We start from the raw sequence: 17,917 nt of genomic DNA, 5'->3' as shown, positions 1-17,917 counted from the left end.
AAATCTTTAAAATAACATTTGATAAAATGATGAAAAATAGAAAGCATTCAGTTGATGAAATATTATTTACCAATATTTCCTTGTGATGTTCATCATGCAAAAAAAGAATGATGTGTGAAATGAATTTTGTATTTTAGTGAAAGATGTGTAATGCTCACAAAATCACCAATAATTACAACTTTTGGAAGCAAAGTTGAAGCAAAAGAAATGCGACATTAAGCCATTTTAAAAAATAAAGTGATGATTAGATAAAAACAAAATATTCTTTCCTTTTTTTTTACAATAAATAAAATACAATTTATCTTCTTTTCCTTCTTCATTGCTCCCAAGCAAACAATTGGCATTTTTATCTCTCAATGCGCAACAATCCAAAGAAGTGAGCCACAAAATCCCTAACCCTTCTTCTCTTCTCTTCCTCTCTTTCTTCCTCTTCTCCTCTTTTCCTCTCTTTTCTTTTCTTCCCCTTCCTTCTCTTCTTTTATCCTCCTCCCTCTTCTTCTCCATTAAACCTTCGAGCCCGTTCCATCATCCATCAGCCTCTTCTTCCCATTCCCTCTGTCTACACTTCTGCTCCTGCTTCCCCCGTGTCTGTACCCCTTCTTTCTTCTATGTGCATCTGGACTGCTACTTCTACTGCTTCTACTGCTTCTGCTGCTACTTCTACTTCTGCTATCATTTGTGTCTCCTTCTCCACTCGAATATGAGCTCCCCTCAGACAAACTGCCTTCGCTGTCTGAACTCGAAGACTCACTCCGGCTTCTGCTTCTGCTCCGGCTGTGGTGGCGTCGCTCGCGTCGGCTGCTTTTCTCTCGCCGATCTTTCTTCTCTTTGTCTTTGGTGTCTTTTATGTCTTTGTTATCTTTTATTTCTTTGCTCTCTTTGCTTTCTTTGCTTTCTTTATTGTCCTTACTGTCTTTGCTGTCTTTTCCTTCTTCTCCACTTCTGTCTTCATCCAAATACGAGCGCCTCTTTCTGTCTGAATATTTGTCATTATCGCTGTGTGTTCTATGTGTATCTCTTCCTCTCTCTCTGTCTCTCTCTCTCTCTCTGTCCCTATCCCTATCCCTGTCTCTGTCTCTGTCTCTGTCTCTGTCTCTGTCTCTGTCTCTGTCTCTATCCCTATCTCGATCTCTTTCTCTTTCTCGTTCTCGTTCTCGTTCCCTCTCCCTCTCTCTTTCTCTTTCTCTCTCCCTCTCTCTGTCTCTGTCTCTATCTCTATCTCTATCTCTATCCCTGTCTCTATCTCTTTCTCTATCCCTGTCTCTATCTCTGTCTCTGTCTCTGTCTCTATCCCGTTCACTTTCTGCTCCTCTCTGCCGATCAACTCCGTGGGAAGGCTCACCAAGTGCAATCAGATTGGCACCAGTCAGCCTCACTCCACGTGGGGGATATGAAGATGAGGATGAATGAGAAGAAGAGGAGGAAGAGGAAGAAGAAGATGATGATGATGATGATGAAGAGGATGAATGATGTGATGAAGGCGGAGGTGGAGGATAACGTGAAGTTGGTGGACGAGGCGGTGGTGGAGGAATAAACGGTACTGGCTTGCCCTTCGGAAGGGGAGGTCCAACAGCCAATTTACTATGATGTCATGCATCGTTTGTTGTCATTACAAACATTAAGTTATAAAATGATTTTGCAATTTTTTAAATAAATATGTATTTTTTTGAAAATAAGCATTTAATAAATAATTAATAAATCATACCCAAATACAATCTCTGTGACTGGATCTCGTGCAATACGAGTTGAACCTTTCCCACCTCCAAAGCGACGTGGCTTCCAGCGAGGATTCAAACGGCCCTTTTCAGCATCAACAAGCACTCTTCTGTTCCCAACTTGCATTCCGTCGCCGTCTCTAAACGCTCTATCATAAGACCCTCTATCCCTAAACTGGACAAATGCATAGCCCCGCGGCTTGCCTTTCTTATCTTTCACAATTCGAACGTGAGTAACTTCTCCAAATATCGAAAATGCACGACGTAAAAGTCCTTCCGTAACTTGATAATCCTATATACAATATAAAAAATTTGTAGCAATCATTTGTATTTATAAAATAATCAATCATTGTTTTATCAATCGCAAATTTTCAAAATGTTTATAAAAATTGGAAAGAAATTGTAAACCAATCGAGCAACGAAAATCGTTTTTGATGGATCAGGTGTAGCATTTGAATCAAGAGAGGGGTCCCAATCTTGCTTTTCTTCTTCAATTTTAGCTTCCTGAATTTCCTTTCTTTCTTTCATAATTCTGATCCGCCTTTCCAGCACGGATTCAATCGGTGGGTACTGTTCTGGGTCAGGCTGTTCATCAGAAAATTTGTCCATAAAATCAGAAATTCCGGTCATGTGAACTGGTTTAGCTCTTGGCGGAGGCGGAAGATATGGTATGTCACGTCCTGTTAAAAAATTCAATTAGCAAAAATAAAAAGACAGAAATAAAACTACATTGTTTTAAAAATTGAATAAAATAGAAAACCTGGTTGAAAAAGTGCAAGTATTGCAGAATTCATTGGAAGCAATCAATATTTTTATTTTTGCTTCAATAAAAATATCTATGGTTTCAAGAAAATATATATAATAATTCTTTCTCATCAAATTTTCTTTGTATATATGTAAACACAGTGAATTTAAGAGATTATCTCTTTTGCCCATTTTTGTTTTTTGTGAAAAAAATGACTTCAAAGCAGAGGCTGGATCGTGATGCTCTGAACGTTATACAGAGAGCAATTCAAATATCGGACAGTGAGCAAAAGCCTCAATCTGATTTTATGGCAAAAAATTTGCTTGATATCAATGGTTTGCATATTATGATTGTTCGTTTTGTTTTCAAATGTTATGTTAAAGATTCTCCGCTTATTATGCCTTATTGGAAGGCTGTTGCCTTGCATTTTATTCCTGGGTTCCTTGCATTCGTTGGATATAATATTCTTATTAAAGTATGTTGAATTTTTAAATTAAAAATTATTATTCTCCGTTTTTTCATGTATTTTGTTCAGTTAATACCAAATTTACCAACTCTTACAAATTATTATCTTGCAAGCCTTTTATTTGTTGTTCCATTCGAGTTATATTATTGCATGTGGATGTCAAAAGAACTTACTGGGCGCTGGATTCCAAATCATCTTTCACAAGTGTTTTTGTATTGGCCTCCTCATCTTGCTGAATTAAGAGATGATGCAAAAAAGAGGAAGAAGCAACAAGGAGATAATGAAAAGCAACCAACAGTATTTCAACGCATATGGTCTTTAGCAAAGGAAGTTTTTGCATTAATAAAGTTGTACAATACAAAACAACTGCTGATCAATTTCTTCTGGGCATATGCTACGTTCACATTTGTATGAAATTTTATATTATGAATTTTTGTTTTGATTTTAGATGGTATTTTGTGATGCTATTCTATTAATTATAATTTAAAATCTTAAATAAAATGGATAGGTTGGACCTTACGAACAAAGCATATGGATCACCTCAATCATTCCATTAATCTCGCGTTTGCTAAAACTTCATATTTTTGGTGAAGGAGATTATGGAGACAATGGATATGGATTAATTTATGACTACTTGTCGCAAAAGCCACTTCAGTGCTACCTTGCAGCTGTAGGGAAAATCACCTACAATTCAGTTGGAGGCATCGTGGGGTTAATTGTGATCATGCTGTCCTTTGTGATTGTGCCTCTGGTTGAAGAGTTCTACTACAGGGGTATCGCGTTACCTGCACTCACTCACGCACAGAGTGTGAAGAAAGAAAAGAAGAGAAAAGAAAAAGATGAAGAAGAAGACAACAACAGCAACGGAAAAGGAAAGAAAGGAAGCAGCAAACAGAAGAAAGAAAATTCTGCATCTGCAGCAACAAAATCAAAGCAAGTGCTTTCCCAAAAGAAAGGAACAACCGCAGAAATTCCTGAGTTGGTGAAGCAATTTGTTTCCTCGCCAATATCGTTCTTCTCTCAGAATCAGTGGCTGGTCAATGCATTTCTGTATTCCCTTGCATATGTGGCAATCAACCCTTGGATCTTCCTCACTCGCTTCTTTGCCTTTTTCCCAGTCACTCATGCAGTTGAGTATGGAGGCAACATGGGAGCAGCCATCCAAGTGCAGTGGATGATAAGCGCTGCACAGGCAATTTTGATACTTCTTTCTGTTTCAAAAGGAGGAAGATGATAACTGAGAATTCGAGAAAAGGAGAGGAAGAGGAAAGTTGAGGTGATTTATAATAAAGAAATTTTGAAGGTAAAAAGAATTATATATTTTGCTTGATAGTTCAGAATTCATGATTGCCTTTTTTTCATTCTGTATTTATGTCATTTCGAAATATTTTTTGTATCATAAATACTCAGTTTGTCAAAAAGAAGGAAGAAGGAAGATTGCCCAGTATGAGAAGAAAAAAAATGACATAAATATTCTGTTTGAAATCATAAAGCAAATCCTTGCTAATGAGGATCGTTCAGAAAAATGCATTTAATTGTTTTCGAAAAAGAAATGAAGAAACCAATCTGTCATTTCAATTCTTCAGTTTAATAAAAAAAATTAATTCGTTTTACGATCTTTTTTTCCCCATTGACAATTTTTGTTTCCTATTCAAATGGATTTTTAAATTTGAGAAAAAAAGTCTACTCATTTTATCTTTGTTGGAAAAAAGAAATACAGTGAATGCTTTACCCGATTTGAGTGCAAAACCCGATCCAAGTTAGCAGTTTTATTTTCAGAAAAAATATATTTTTGCTTTTCAGAGAAGTTTACCAACCTCGAAAATGCTAAAAAACAAGTTTGTTTGAGTATTATAATTTACTCCATTTTTCATAACTTCTGAAAATTTGATTTTTTAATAACTAGTTCGGAAATGAGCATTTTCGATTTAAAAGGAAAAAAGGATGAAATAACAAATCAAAAAAATATCTAGGTGCAGGCTTTTTAACCAAACTTCAAAGATTCATATAATTTTAAATGATTCGAAATATTCAAAATTATTTTTTCCATTTTCATTTTCTGATCGAACCCTTTAAGATGTGAAAAATAAACAGAAAGTTCTGCATCTTCCTAGAAAGGTGTTTGCAAAAGATATTTCTCGTGTGCTTTAATGAGAAATCGCTCTGTTTATTAATATTCGTTGGAAATGTCACTTATTTGTTCTTCTGCGTTTGAGTTGTCTTTGTGTATAGGTAATTCTTTTTGAAAAATCGCAAATGTTCAATTTTCAAATAAATCAAAATTTTCATATTTTGCTCAAATTTATGTTAACAAATATCAAACTTCACTTAAATGGAATCTATTTCTTGATAATGCTATTTCATACATTCTGAAGAAGATTCGTGAGTGGAATCAGATATTTGAACAAAATATGAAATATTTGCATAATACGATAATTAAACATTTGTGACTTTTCAAAAAGAATCACCCATATTTCGAAATCTTAGAGAAATAGAATTTTGAGTTTCTCCGAGATTTTATAAATATTTTATTCTGAGCACAAATGAAGCTATTCATTAAGCCTCGTTTATCAAATGAGTTTGTACTGATGAGATGTATTTTGAGGATAATTGTCAGAATTATTCCTCTTTCAGTTGTTGTGAATTCGATCTTGTCCGGTTTTTTGTGCGATGTCCTGTATTTATGCGATATCTATATTGATATTTGGGTGATTTTTTTTGATATCATAAAAAAAGATCAAAAATCGTAAAAATAATATATATTGTGGTATTTATTGATCAAAGAGTTAAATTGATTTTTCATGTATATTTAGCTTTTATTTCTGTCATATATATTTGTTTTATTTGTTCATATGAAAAAAAGCATACCTTTTTAATGTTTTGATTAAAAAGAATTTTTTTTTGATCAAATGAAATAAAAATGAACCTAAAATTTAAAAATATATTCACAAGTTTCAAAACTTGCAATACAAAAATATTTGAAGAAAATATTATTTGTTGAACATTATGGATGGCTTTATATACATAAAATTTGTGAATTTTCAAAAGAAGTTGCGATGCGTTTAATATTAATTTTGCTGAAACTTCATCATTAAGTTCCTGTTGTTGCTGAGCAGTTCAACGGATTCGTCAAATGGAGATAATGTTGAAAAGGATGCAACAAACAACGGGAATAAAATCGTTGCAAATGGTGGAATTGATGCAGATGCTTGTAGCAAAACACAGAAAAACCCATTTGCCACGATGGAGCATGTTCTCGGATGCGTTGCTCCCTTCAGCGATGCCTCCCTCTCTCTTCTCATCTCCTCTTTCACTCCCACAAACACTCTCACATTCCGTGCTCCAAATACAAAAATCACTGGAAAAGATAACCTTTTTCTATTTTCTTTATTGTTCCTTCTATTTTCATCATATAAAACAGTTGATTTTCTATCATTGTTTCTTTTAATTTTTGAATATTTTCCGTGTCATTTCCAAATTCATGAGCTTTCATCCCATTTTCAACTGGCATATATGCTACTATTTGCTTTGAAAAAGAATAACATCAACACAGAAAAAATATATCTTCATAAGTTCCTCTAATTTTGTTTCTTCAATCATATCAACAAGCTCTTCAAAACCTTCAATTTCTTTTGCCATTCACATTTCTCCTTTTTCATCCGCTGCAGACGCACTTATTTCATAGATTTGTCCTTCGATTATTTGTTTTCCTAAAACAACCGCTTTCTCTCTTTGTTTCATCTTCTGCGATATATTGAAGGCGCATGACATTATGCAATCTCTCGAAGATCATCCACATTATAATTTGTTCCAAATAACGTTTTCTGCCCTGCTCCTTCTGTTTTCGGTGAATTCTTTCAATCTCAAAATGAATTATGCAGAAGCAACCTTCATGGATTGTGCACCCGACGATCGGCTTTTCTTGGTTTGATATTGAATCACTTCCGTTGACATATAATTTCAGCTGATATTCTGCGATAGAATAAATAATCCTTTTGTGCTTCCGAAAAGAAAATAAAAGATGACGCTTGGCCCTGGATTTAACAGGAGTTGAATGAAATGGAAATGACAATTTTTTTGTTGTTCGTTGAAGAAGGTTGATGAAAAATAAGGAGTTGAAGGAGAAAATGAAGACAATACAAAAGGATATAAAGGATGAAGTTGCGATTGATCAAAATCATGTGGTATATAAATATTATCATTTATCTGGTTGCTCCTTCGTCTTTGTATTAATCTGGCTCTTCTGTCTGTTCGACTGTTCATCAAGCACAATGAAGCACTATCGCCCTGACTGCATATGGCAAATGTATTACTTTGATTCAATCTCTGCTGTTCTTGTTCCATTGTCTTTCCAGTTCAATCATCACTTTCATCATTTATTTCCATATAACATGAATCTTCATCAAATTCGATATCAGCACCGTCATCATCATTATCACTCTCGTTTTTGAATTACAAATTCATTTCGCTCATCAGGCGCATCCACCACACAAGTGAATGCGGATCAGAAAGAGACGAAGGAAAGCGTCTGTGAAGAGGTTGAAACATGTGCGGAACAAGTGGTAACTGTGTCGCCTTTGCAATTCGATTGAAGTCCCAAGGAGAAGAAGAGGTGGAAGACTGTGATAAATCAAGCAATGAATAAGAACAAGGTGATTTTGATGTCTCAGCCAACGAATGTGATAAAGGTGAAGATGAATAAGTCTGAGAAGATGGATGCAAAAATGAATAACTTGAAGCGCCAAGCAGTCGAAAAACACGAAACTTTGGTGAAGAAAATGAAGTTTGACGGAAAATTGGGTGAACTTGTTGAATTTCAAATGAACACGAAGAAGTTTTGTCTATCTGTTCTTCATTCTTTTTCGTTTGAATTCTATCTTTCATTTTTGAATCAGAATCAGACTCATTCTCTGAATCATGCCTTTTACAACTCTCTTTTTCATTGCGTTTTCTTTTTTCAATCTTTTCCTCCAAATTTTTGCTAAAAGAAAATTGAGGAAGTTCTATTTCTTTCCTTTTCAGCTTTTTCATCAAAACAGTTCTGGTAACTGCTTCCTTTTGCTTCATCTATCTGAAATACGTTGGATTCTTCTGCGTTAATTCTGCCCTCCGCTGCTTCATAGCTGTTGGCACAACAAACATCAGCTCATTTTCTTCTTCGCGAAGATAAGACATCCCGTCTGCTTCTGCAAAATGGCGGCGTCGAAGTAATTTTGGATTATTGTTTGAATACGAAGAAGAAGAAGATGGAGCGAATGAATCCAAATGCTGCAGAGCTGAAGTTATTGCAGAGTCATTTTCTTGTCTCAGTCTTCATTCTCTTCTCCACAATGCACGAACACATCCAATCCTCTTCGGGAGCACTTTTTTTCTCTTCATCTTTTCTGTCGTTTCTGCCATCTCCACATTCTCATTTGCCATCGACGGAGCAGTCAGTGCTCTTGTAACAACTCCTCCTTTACATAAAGATGGGTGTGTTTGTGTCTCCACTCCCTGAAGAAGGAAGCGCAGAGCGGGGTCTTCGAGCGAATGAGCAGACAGATCTCCGTATAGAATGATTGGATGGATGCGCTGGGCAATCGGCTGTGTGGAGGCAGAGTTGAGTACACGAGCGCCTTGTATCTTTTGTGGAAATTGCATCTCTGTCTCGTTTATTGTCACTTCTCTGTTGATACCCCGTGTGAGCTGCATAAGCTGCATGAGGCGAATGGAGCTGGCTGCTGAAGGAGAGATTGAAGAAGGAGAAAACGAAGAGGATGTTGACGAATATGGCTGTTGCTGTGTTTGAGAAACAGATTGGTTTGGCAGGTCAAACAAAAGAGCATTCACAACGAATATCTTTTTTGAGGGAACGAAATGTCGCGTTGATGAAACAGCCTGCGATTGTTGAGAAATAATGACTGTTTGTGTCCGAGTGAGTGGAAGACACCTTCTGAACATCACACGAGACGATGAAGAGGAAGAGTGAATTGGGCAAATATTCTTTTGATGATGTCTGCCTGTTGAATCTTTGTGATGATGATGATGATGATGATGATGGCGATGATGATGACGTTTTTGAATATTATCATCAGGAATGTGTGAAGACGAAGATTGCATTTCTACCAATTGACCATCTTCTTCTTTTTTCGTTTCATCATCTTGTCTATCTTCTTTTGTTCTCTCTGTTAATTCATCACTTTCTTTCTCCTTCTCTTCTTCCTCCTCTTCTTCTTCACTGTAACTTTCAGTCTCAAACCCTTCCTCGTTCTCCTTTGCATCCATCTCTCTCATCTCATTCCACGCATCCTGGTCAGCATCTTCATACACAAGCCACTCTTTTATCAGTTCACCCAGCCACATTTCTCTTCGCAGGCGCTGCGGCTTCGGTGACAGCATTGAAGCAGCTTTCTTTTTCTTTGCGACTGCTTGCTGTTGAGAGGGAACAGGATACACAGGAAACAAATGCCTTGAACTGGAACGCGGAAGCAACGCTTCTGAAATCAATGGACTCTTTTGAACAATAGCAGTTTCATTCACATTTTCAATAGGAAGATTTCCTGTTTGCTCTTTTGGTGAAACCTCTTTTCTGTTTGTTTCTGTCTTTTGTGCTTGTTCTTTCACCTGGTTGATTGCATCCAAAGGATCAAAAGCGATTTGCTCAGACGAAGAAAGGTGCAATTTGTTTGGAGTAGAAGGACTTTTCCCTCCTTCCAGTGCAAGCGGTCGAATAGCAGGAGGAGTTGAAGCAGAAGAAGCAGAGGTAAAAACAGGAGATGAAGAAGATGACGAAGAAGATGAAGAAGAAGACGAAGTTTGCTGAGTTGCGGATTTTTCATTTTCCTTCGTTCGAATAGGAATGAACTGAGGTTGAATCGCGGGAGAAGAAGCACCCGAACTTGGTGAAGAGGTTGAAAGAGCTGGTGATTTTGAGTCGATTTTGCAGTCTTTTGTGAGATGAGCATCCAAAGTTTTTAGGGCCAACAGAAGTTCCTGGGTTCTTTCTTCTGTTGTGAGAAATGAAGAAAGATGCCAACTACGAGAAAGATAGCGAAGAAAACAGCTTCGACAGAGCATCTCTTCTTCCAGGAACACTGCTCTGATTGAATGTTCTTATCCCTTTCTCCTTCTGAAACATCAAAGGTGATCCTTTCCCTGCTCATTTCCTTCCCTTCCTGAGTGTCGCCTCTGCTTCCTCTTTGCATGGCCACCAGCCCCTCCACTTCATCCCCCTTCCTCTTCTCAACTCCGCCCTGCTCTGTCTCAGCCCGCTCTTCAGCGCACTCATCAGATCCAACCGCGTTCTTGTATGCCTCGCGTCGACTGCCGCATACACAGGCACTTTTCGCATCTTCCACACAAATTGCCCGTTCTCCTCGCTTTTGATACACACATAACGGCAAGGTACATCTAGTTCATCGCTCAAATCTTCCAGGTCAGAATTAGCGAGGTCATTCAACATGCAGTCCAATTTCTGCTCTCTTGTTAAAATTGGCGTTTGGTTTTCTTTCGCCTCTTGCTGCGCCTCGCTTGCCATTTTGTTCTCCTTCTGGTTAATCGGTGTGCCTGTCTCAAGGTGTGGTTGCAGAATTCCTTGGATGCTGCTAAACAGATTTTTGTCTCTTTCCTCTATCTTCTTCGTCATTTTCTCCATTTTTCTGCATTCCCGCTCTTCTTCTTTCTCCTTCTTCTTCTTCTGTATTTCCTGTTGTTTCATCAACTAAAGCTGTTTCTCTCTCTGATCATTAGATTCCAATGAATTAAACGCGATCTTCGCCTCTTCATCGTCCACTTTCCCTTTCTCATTCTGAAACTCATCTTGCATCGCCCTTGTCACTTTTCTGTTGAACTTCTTCATCCCCATCACACCTAATATCACCACTCCTCCTCCAACAACAACAACTGTTGATGGAAGCGTTATTGGTGCACCAACAGCTCCTCTCCCCATCTCCATCCGCCGTTCATTCGCTTCCCTCGTGTAAAGTACATCGTTCCAAAGGTATCTCTTGCTGAAGAGTATTATTTAGGCTGTGGAGAAGATGATTGCATTGGAGATGGAATTGATGTTCTGTTACTGCTGCTGCTTCTGTTTTTGCTTGGATTGTTATGAAAGAGGCTCTGGTTTTGGCTCATCTGAATGCGTTTCGTCTTTTTTGCCGTTTCTTATTGATTCTTTTGCGTTTGTATTCTTTTCTGCTTCTGTTTGATTAACTTTCTTTTGAAGCATTTCAACACTTTCTTGAACTTCGTTGTTTTCGTTTTCTTTCTTTTTCATCGAAGCACTTTGTTTTGTTTCAGTGTCATTCGCATCATCATCATATGCTCCTTCCTTTTCATTCACATCGCTTTCTGAGCTGTCAGTTGATTCGTCATCTGATAGAATTCCTCCCACATTCACCACATTCTCATAGCTCATCAGCTTCAGAATATTCTCATCGTCTGCATTGTCCTCTTCATACAGCCATCCATCCCCTGAGCTTATGTTCCGTCAGTCTTCATCATCGAATTCTTCTCAACTTCTTCGGAACACTGTCAGAATCTTTCTAAGCTTCTTTCACTCCCTGCTCATCTTCATCTCTCTTGTTTTGCCTGTAGAGCTTATCCAATACTTTATAAAGTTCTTTTCTTCACTTTCCAATCTTTCACACAATGATTTTGTTCTGTGACATTTCATATTTCAGATACACTTCCTAATAAAAAATGAATATTGATAATTTGATAATAATTTCATATCACACATTAATAGAAATACAATGACTGGATTTTATAAATTTTTCAAATTAATAATAAAAACAAACTTTGTCAAAAATGAACAAGAATTAATATAGTCACATTGAATAGTCTTTCTCTTTGTTTCATCAAAAATTGTCTATGTGCCAAACAAAATTACCAGTTTCTAAATAAATAGGTCAAAATTCTTATATTAATGAAAAATAACAACGATTTGTAACAAACCTTTTATACAGCTTTGTCATTACAAGTCAGACGTCCTCACATATTAAATATATAGAATGACTGAAAAAAAATAAGAAAAATCTTCGAAGACAGTGCATGGGAAACAATTCATTTCACACAACACTTCATCCCAAATAAAAAATATGTTAAAAAACAAATTATTACCAACTTTTTCCACTAACAGATTTTCAAAAAAAGCATCAGACATGTTTATTATTGTTATTTATTCGCATTGAGCAAAATAGATCATGGTATTCTTAATGGCGCCATTAATAATAATTTGTATTTTTTATGATCAAAAATTTCAAAAATTTTTCAAAATTTTTTATTTTTGTTTCATTTAATTTGTGAATATTATTGTTTTATTAATGCAAACATTTCATCAGAAATTGGTTTTGATTTTTTTATTGTTTGAATAAAGGTGAAAAAAATTAAATTTATTCAAAGAAATATTTTATTGGTATTTTTTTATTAAAAATGTTAATTAAAAATGAAAAAAAAAATTACAAAAAAAATAAATATTTATTCAATAAGTTGATAAAATGTTAATCCTGACTTCCATCCTTCCAGTGATAAATTTTTCCAATACTGATTCCATTTATCAAATGCTAGCAGTGAAACAACCTCATCGTCGCATTCAAAGAAAATGCTTTTCTCTTCAATCAAATGCTTTTTATCCTTCACAACTGCAATGAAATGTCCATCTTTGAATTTTGATGTTGAATGAATCACAGTTCCACAAAGCTGATATTTTGCTGCAATCATATTATTGTCAGAGAAGAATTTCAGGGAAGTTTTTGCTTTCAAAGGATCAAAAAAGCAGATATCAAAAGGGCCATTTCCTTTTTCAGCAACAAACAGTTGAGTTGGAGGGGGATTGACTGATGAAGGTGTCAGATTGTTATGAAACACACACAAAACACATGGAAAAGCATCAAGCCTGATCCATTTCAATTCAATTCTTCCAGTTGAACATTTTCCACACACCTGTTTCATTTGATCCTCCTCCTCTTTCACGACAGAAAAATAAGAATTTAAACCTTCAACAATATCAGCGTTTGATATTGGCACCTCCAACGTGATTCCCCTTGGCTTTGAAGTCAATTGATTACAAGACTGACATTTCATAAACTTGTGACTATGAAGTTGAAACTTTTTAATAACACCATCATCCTCCTCCGACAATAACTCCAGAAATTTTTCATATGTTGAAAGAGAACCTTTAGGTTCCATCAATGGTCCAAAATTATTCTCAAACATCTGAATCATTCTCTTCGTTCCCCAAAAGAATTTCTGAAAATCACACCCACTCAAACATTGCAGAACCAATTGAAGCGATTGTCGATCTGTTAAGTTTCTTTTGCTCGAAAAGCTCCTTCCCAAATCCAGAGATGCAAAACATTGACATAATGAACTGAATGAACAAGTCTTTCCCAGATTCCTCAATCCTCTTTTCGAAATTTTGTATTTGTAAACACAAGATCTTGAACCCACATCACCATCCATCACATGCATTGATAAACAGTCGATAAATCTCTCAATTGGTGCAAACATCAGATAAACTGTGTCAGTTCTTGAAGGGTTTTTTGAATTGGATTCCATATCGTCATCTTCATTTGAAGATATTTTCTTTGTGCTGTGAAAGAGTGTTGCGAACTCTGGCTCTAAGGGTGATAAAGTTGACAAAGTTAAAGAGGGAGAGGAAGTGGAGGAGGAGGAAGAAGAACAAGAACAAGAAGAACAAGAAGAAGAGGAGGAGGATGAAGAGGAAGGAGAGGAGTGAGATGGAGGAGAAGGAGAAGGAGAAGATGAAAATAAAGGAGAGGAAGAGGAAGAGGAGGATGAGAGAGAGGAAGGAGAGGAGTAAGATGGAGGAGAAGGAGAAGTGGAAGGGGAAGGAAAAGGAGAAAGAGAAGAAGACAAAGAGGAAGAGGAAGAGGGGGAATCAGGAAAGGAAGCAGATGAGGATGCGGATGAAACTGTTGAAGGATGAATATTCGAAGGAGTTGATGGGAAAGAAGATGGAAATGATGGGGAGAAGGAAGATTGAAATGAAGATGGAGAAGCCATATTCAAAGGATGGAAAGAGGATAAATTTGAAGCAGAAGGGAAGGATGAGGAAGAAAATGAAGTCGATGGGAATGAGGAGGAGGAAGGAGATGAGAATGATGGGAAAGGTGAAGAAGATGATGGAATTGATTTTTCTGATGGAGGAAAAGCAGAAAACATAAAAGGAGATGGAAAGGAGAGAGGGTTGATTGAGGAAGATGAGGATGATGATAATGTTGAAGTTGATGGTGATAATGAAGATGATTTCGGAGTGTAATTGAGTGAAATGCAATCTTCTGAATCTTCCATATCTATTTCTATTGTTTTAATTTTTTCATTTTCGGCTCCAAGATATCCAAAATATGATTTTGAAGAATCACGTTGAGAAGAACGTTGTTTCCTTTTCATTGGCGGTGTTCTGTCTGTTGAAATTTCTTTCTTTTGATCGAAAAAGGATGCTTGAAAAGGCGCTGGTTTAATTACAAACCCAAACTCTTGGCTTAGTGTCTGCTGAGAGAATTCTTTTGTCAGAATCAATAGCATTTCACTTTGTAATTCATAGGAGAGGCTATTGAAAACATGACTCAGCTCTTTTATGGTTCGTTTCAGTGGATCTTCATATTGCAAAATAAAAAAATAATAATAATAAATATTTATAAATAAAAAAAGAATATTTAAAAAAACATTGAATAAAGTAAAATTACATAAATAAAACATTGTTTAAGAAAGACACGCCATTAAATGATTTTAATAAACTTTCGAAAAGTTGCCTTCCTACTTGTGTTTGTTGGAAAAACATAAATGAAACCATTTCTGCGTGAGAGAGTGACATTTTTTGAAAAAAATTTGTGAGTTGGACCATATCCTTCTGCAGGCTTCTAAATTCCAATCCATTATGAACCCTTTTAGCTGACAACATTGTCGATAAACCGATCCAGTCAATGAAATTGCAATATATGGGAATTTTTTTATGAGAAATGGAACTCATAAAACAAAAAAAAAATAATAAAAATCAAATTCAACTAAATATGTTAAATTTCTGACCAATAAAAAATTGAACATAAAAATATAAAAAATGTTTATCTATTTTTGAACAAATATAAAATAAGATACGATAAAAAAAATATTCAAAGTTTAATGAAAATTTCTAAATTTTTTTTCATTGCGGAAAAAATAATTAACAACTCATATTGCTTTCTCATTATTTGATAATTAAAAAATAAATGTCAAATACTTCAAAAAAAAATATTTAAATTTCTGATAAATATTATTTTTATTAATTTTGATATCACATTAAAAAAAAAGTTTTAATAATTAATTAACAACATTCATATGACTTTTTTTACATTAACAAAGCAATAATATTCACAAATTAAATGAAACAAAAATAAAAAATTTTGAAAAATTTTTGAAATTTTTGATCATAAAAAATACAAATTATTATTAATGGCGCCATTAAGAATACCATGATCTATTTTGCTCAATGCGAATAAATAACAATAATAAACATGTCTGATGCTTTTTTTGAAAATCTGTTAGTGGAAAAAGTTGGTAATAATTTGTTTTTTAACATATTTTTTATTTGGGATGAAGTGTTGTGTGAAATGAATTGTTTCCCATGCACTGTCTTCGAAGATTTTTCTTATTTTTTTTCAGTCATTCTATATATTTAATATGTGAGGACGTCTGACTTGTAATGACAAAGCTGTATAAAAGGTTTGTTACAAATCGTTGTTATTTTTCATTAATATAAGAATTTTGACCTATTTATTTAGAAACTGGTAATTTTGTTTGGCACATAGACAATTTTTGATGAAACAAAGAGAAAGACTATTCAATGTGACTATATTAATTCTTGTTCATTTTTAACAAAGTATGTTTTTATTATCAATTTGCAAAATACTCAAAAATCAATTATTGTCTTTTTTTAAGTGACTGAAGTGATGACAAGAAGATGAATGAAGCTATTAAACATAATATAAATAAATATATCATTTCGAGAAAAATTAGAAAGGCTTATTGAAATGTTTCGTGTTGTTTGCCTTTTCATTAACGATTATATATATTTTTTTTCCAACTTTTGAGTTTATTCAAATAAAGATGCTCATTCCTGTTTTTTTTCAATTAAATAATGTTCAACCTCAATTCCATCATTCATTCAGAACCAACTGATGAGAGTTCTCGACAACAATGTGTATTTCTCTCTTGTCTCTTCAGCATCCTCCTCCTCTTCTTCTTCCCCTTCTTCTTTATTGACTGATCTGTCAATTTGACCGCTTAACGGAGCCATTTTTGCAAGAACACACGAAAAAATCAAATACTTTTTTCGCCCAGTTCTTCGCATGTTGAACACATGTAGTTCTGTATTTGTGGTTGAAACAGACAATCAAAAAACAAGTGGATGCTTGGAGAAATTTTCTGATGCTGGAGACATCAACAGACCATCGCAGTCAGTTCGTTCTTCTCCAACATCCTCAATGATGCCGCAGAGTCGAGAAGAAGAGCAAGAAACAAACGAGATGCAACGAATGCAGTCGAAAAGCAACGCAACTGCATTGCATGTGGTGATTGGCCTGTGGATCCTTCCTTCTGCAACTGTTGTGGATGTGCACAGCCACAACACAGAGAAGGCGATTCTGTGGAAAGAACTAGCTTTGATCCAGTTGAACCACGCGTTTGCCCACGAGCTCGCTCCAGCCGACGAGACATTCAACCGCTACGATGGGCTGCTCTACACAGAGGCTGGCATGCGCTTGCTGCCGGATCTGTTGCATTTTCCTTTCAATTTAGGTGCCAATCCGCTGCTGTATAAAGACACAGAGGTGTTTGTGTGTGTGTGTGCAAAGCAACATGAAAATATCCTATTGATTAGCAAACACACAAATTTACAAATTTTAATGGAAGAGTGGAGTATTGAGTGGAGGAAGGAAATATGAGGAAGGGGATGATGCATCAGATGGGAGGGATGGGCCTGGGTGGAAATGGAGGTGGAGGAGCAAGTGGAGGAGAAGGAGGAGGATAAAATGATAACAATGGAGGAGATGGAAGTTGTGGAAATCAAGGAGAAAACAAATGAGAATGAATATGTCCCATTTCAATAGATCCACGCGAGGGACATCTTGAAACCGGAGAAGAACGTGTGAATAGATTTTCATGTGACAGCCACAGCAAGTGTATTCATCAAGCTTCGTTCATCTGAAAGCATCTGGGAGGAGGGAAGCACGCGGTGAAGAAGATTGCATGCCAGATGCTAATTCAAATCAAAGCACGTGTTGGGTTTGAGAGCGAGCGAGAAGAAGAAGAAACGGAAATGCATTTACTGGAATAAATAACCCATCGGCGAGGTGGATGCACCAATGCAGTCGATCGTGATGCGGAACAAAGGTGGGACGAGCATCGACAACAGACTCGATCTGACTGATGAAGAGCGGCTGAGTTTTTCCACATCTGAATATTCACTGTTTGAATAACTTTTCACGACAGGGATTGTGCAAGCGCATGAAATGTGGAAAACAAATTGTTTCTTCCGTCCGCTGATGCAAAGAGGTTATTTGGAAAGGATTCCGATCAATCTGGGAAGCAGGTACAGCTCGATGAGTGTGATGAACGCGAATGTTGGAATAGGAGGAGCAGTTTGAGGAGATGGGAATGTGAATGGAACGAATCATTCACCATCATCGAACAATGGAATAGTGATGGGAATTGGTGGAGCACAAGGAGGAGCACAAGGAGCAGCCGGAGGAGGAAGTGATGGAACAGAAGGAATAACTCACATGGAAACAGTTCTGCAAGCGCTGCTGGAAGGCAACGGTTTCATCGCGAAGGAAGGAGCAGAGCCACTTGTGGATGAGAAAAAGACAGCAACTCCATGTTCCTCTTTCTCAACTTCCTGGCCAGTTATGCTTATTGTCACATGAGCGAATTGGCTTTGGGGGTGTGGCAGGTGGGAGCATCGAGCTGAGGCTGGTGTGTCTGGTGTGTCTGCGTGCGAGGAGCACCCTGCATTGC

General features: G+C 36.3%; 7 protein-coding genes across 7 annotated transcripts; 2 read left to right on the top strand and 5 right to left on the bottom strand.

The window, feature by feature from the left end:
- Positions 1-50: 50 nt before the first annotated feature.
- MONOS_4676 (U1 small nuclear ribonucleoprotein 70 kDa) lies at positions 51-2,553 on the bottom strand. Its single transcript, XM_067874768.1, has 4 exons — positions 2,476-2,553; positions 2,124-2,395; positions 1,706-2,007; positions 51-1,581 (listed from the first exon to the last, which is right to left on the bottom strand). The coding sequence occupies exons 1-4, from the start codon at positions 2,507-2,509 to the stop codon at positions 504-506; spliced, it is 1,686 nt and encodes a 561-aa protein (XP_067722323.1). The 5' UTR covers positions 2,510-2,553; the 3' UTR covers positions 51-503.
- Positions 2,554-2,671: 118 nt separating this feature from the next.
- On the top strand, positions 2,672-4,363 carry MONOS_4677 (uncharacterized protein; the record flags this gene model as incomplete). Its single annotated transcript, XM_067874769.1, has 3 exons — positions 2,672-2,935; positions 2,996-3,334; positions 3,435-4,363. The coding sequence occupies 3 exons, from the start codon at positions 2,672-2,674 to the stop codon at positions 4,158-4,160; spliced, it is 1,329 nt and encodes a 442-aa protein (XP_067722322.1). The 3' UTR covers positions 4,161-4,363.
- A 3,876-nt stretch (positions 4,364-8,239) lies between these two features.
- On the bottom strand, positions 8,240-9,982 carry MONOS_4678 (uncharacterized protein; the record flags this gene model as incomplete). Its single annotated transcript, XM_067874770.1, has 1 exon — positions 8,240-9,982. One exon carries the CDS (start codon positions 9,980-9,982, stop codon positions 8,240-8,242), a length of 1,743 nt encoding a protein of 580 aa, XP_067722321.1.
- Positions 9,983-10,064: 82 nt separating this feature from the next.
- MONOS_4679 (uncharacterized protein) lies at positions 10,065-10,550 on the bottom strand (the record flags this gene model as incomplete). Its single annotated transcript, XM_067874771.1, has 1 exon — positions 10,065-10,550. The coding sequence occupies one exon, from the start codon at positions 10,548-10,550 to the stop codon at positions 10,065-10,067; it is 486 nt and encodes a 161-aa protein (XP_067722320.1).
- A 75-nt stretch (positions 10,551-10,625) lies between these two features.
- On the bottom strand, positions 10,626-10,859 carry MONOS_4680 (uncharacterized protein; the record flags this gene model as incomplete). Its single annotated transcript, XM_067874773.1, has 1 exon — positions 10,626-10,859. One exon carries the CDS (start codon positions 10,857-10,859, stop codon positions 10,626-10,628), a length of 234 nt encoding a protein of 77 aa, XP_067722319.1.
- A 150-nt stretch (positions 10,860-11,009) lies between these two features.
- Positions 11,010-11,321, bottom strand: MONOS_4681 (uncharacterized protein; the record flags this gene model as incomplete). The annotated part of the gene is made up of 1 exon (XM_067874774.1): positions 11,010-11,321. One exon carries the CDS (start codon positions 11,319-11,321, stop codon positions 11,010-11,012), a length of 312 nt encoding a protein of 103 aa, XP_067722318.1.
- A 6,283-nt stretch (positions 11,322-17,604) lies between these two features.
- Positions 17,605-17,826, top strand: MONOS_18022 (uncharacterized protein; the record flags this gene model as incomplete). Its single annotated transcript, XM_067871001.1, has 1 exon — positions 17,605-17,826. One exon carries the CDS (start codon positions 17,605-17,607, stop codon positions 17,824-17,826), a length of 222 nt encoding a protein of 73 aa, XP_067722317.1.
- Positions 17,827-17,917: the final 91 nt, after the last annotated feature.

This window comes from Monocercomonoides exilis (genome assembly GCF_001643675.1).
Source record: "Monocercomonoides exilis strain PA203 chromosome Unknown scaffold42-869251, whole genome shotgun sequence".
NCBI lineage: Eukaryota > Preaxostyla > Oxymonadida > Polymastigidae > Monocercomonoides > Monocercomonoides exilis.
This window is presented reverse-complemented; position numbering and strand designations above follow the sequence as displayed.

Coding starts and splice junctions, on each gene's coding strand:
- MONOS_4676 (XM_067874768.1), bottom strand. CDS start 2,509: ATGAATTCTGCAATACTTGCACTTTTTCAACCAG. Junction 2,008..2,123: donor CGATTTTCGTTGCTCGATTG/GTTTACAATTTC, acceptor TATTGTATATAG/GATTATCAAGTTACGGAAGG. Junction 1,582..1,705: donor GTCACAGAGATTGTATTTGG/GTATGATTTATT, acceptor ATGACATCATAG/TAAATTGGCTGTTGGACCTC.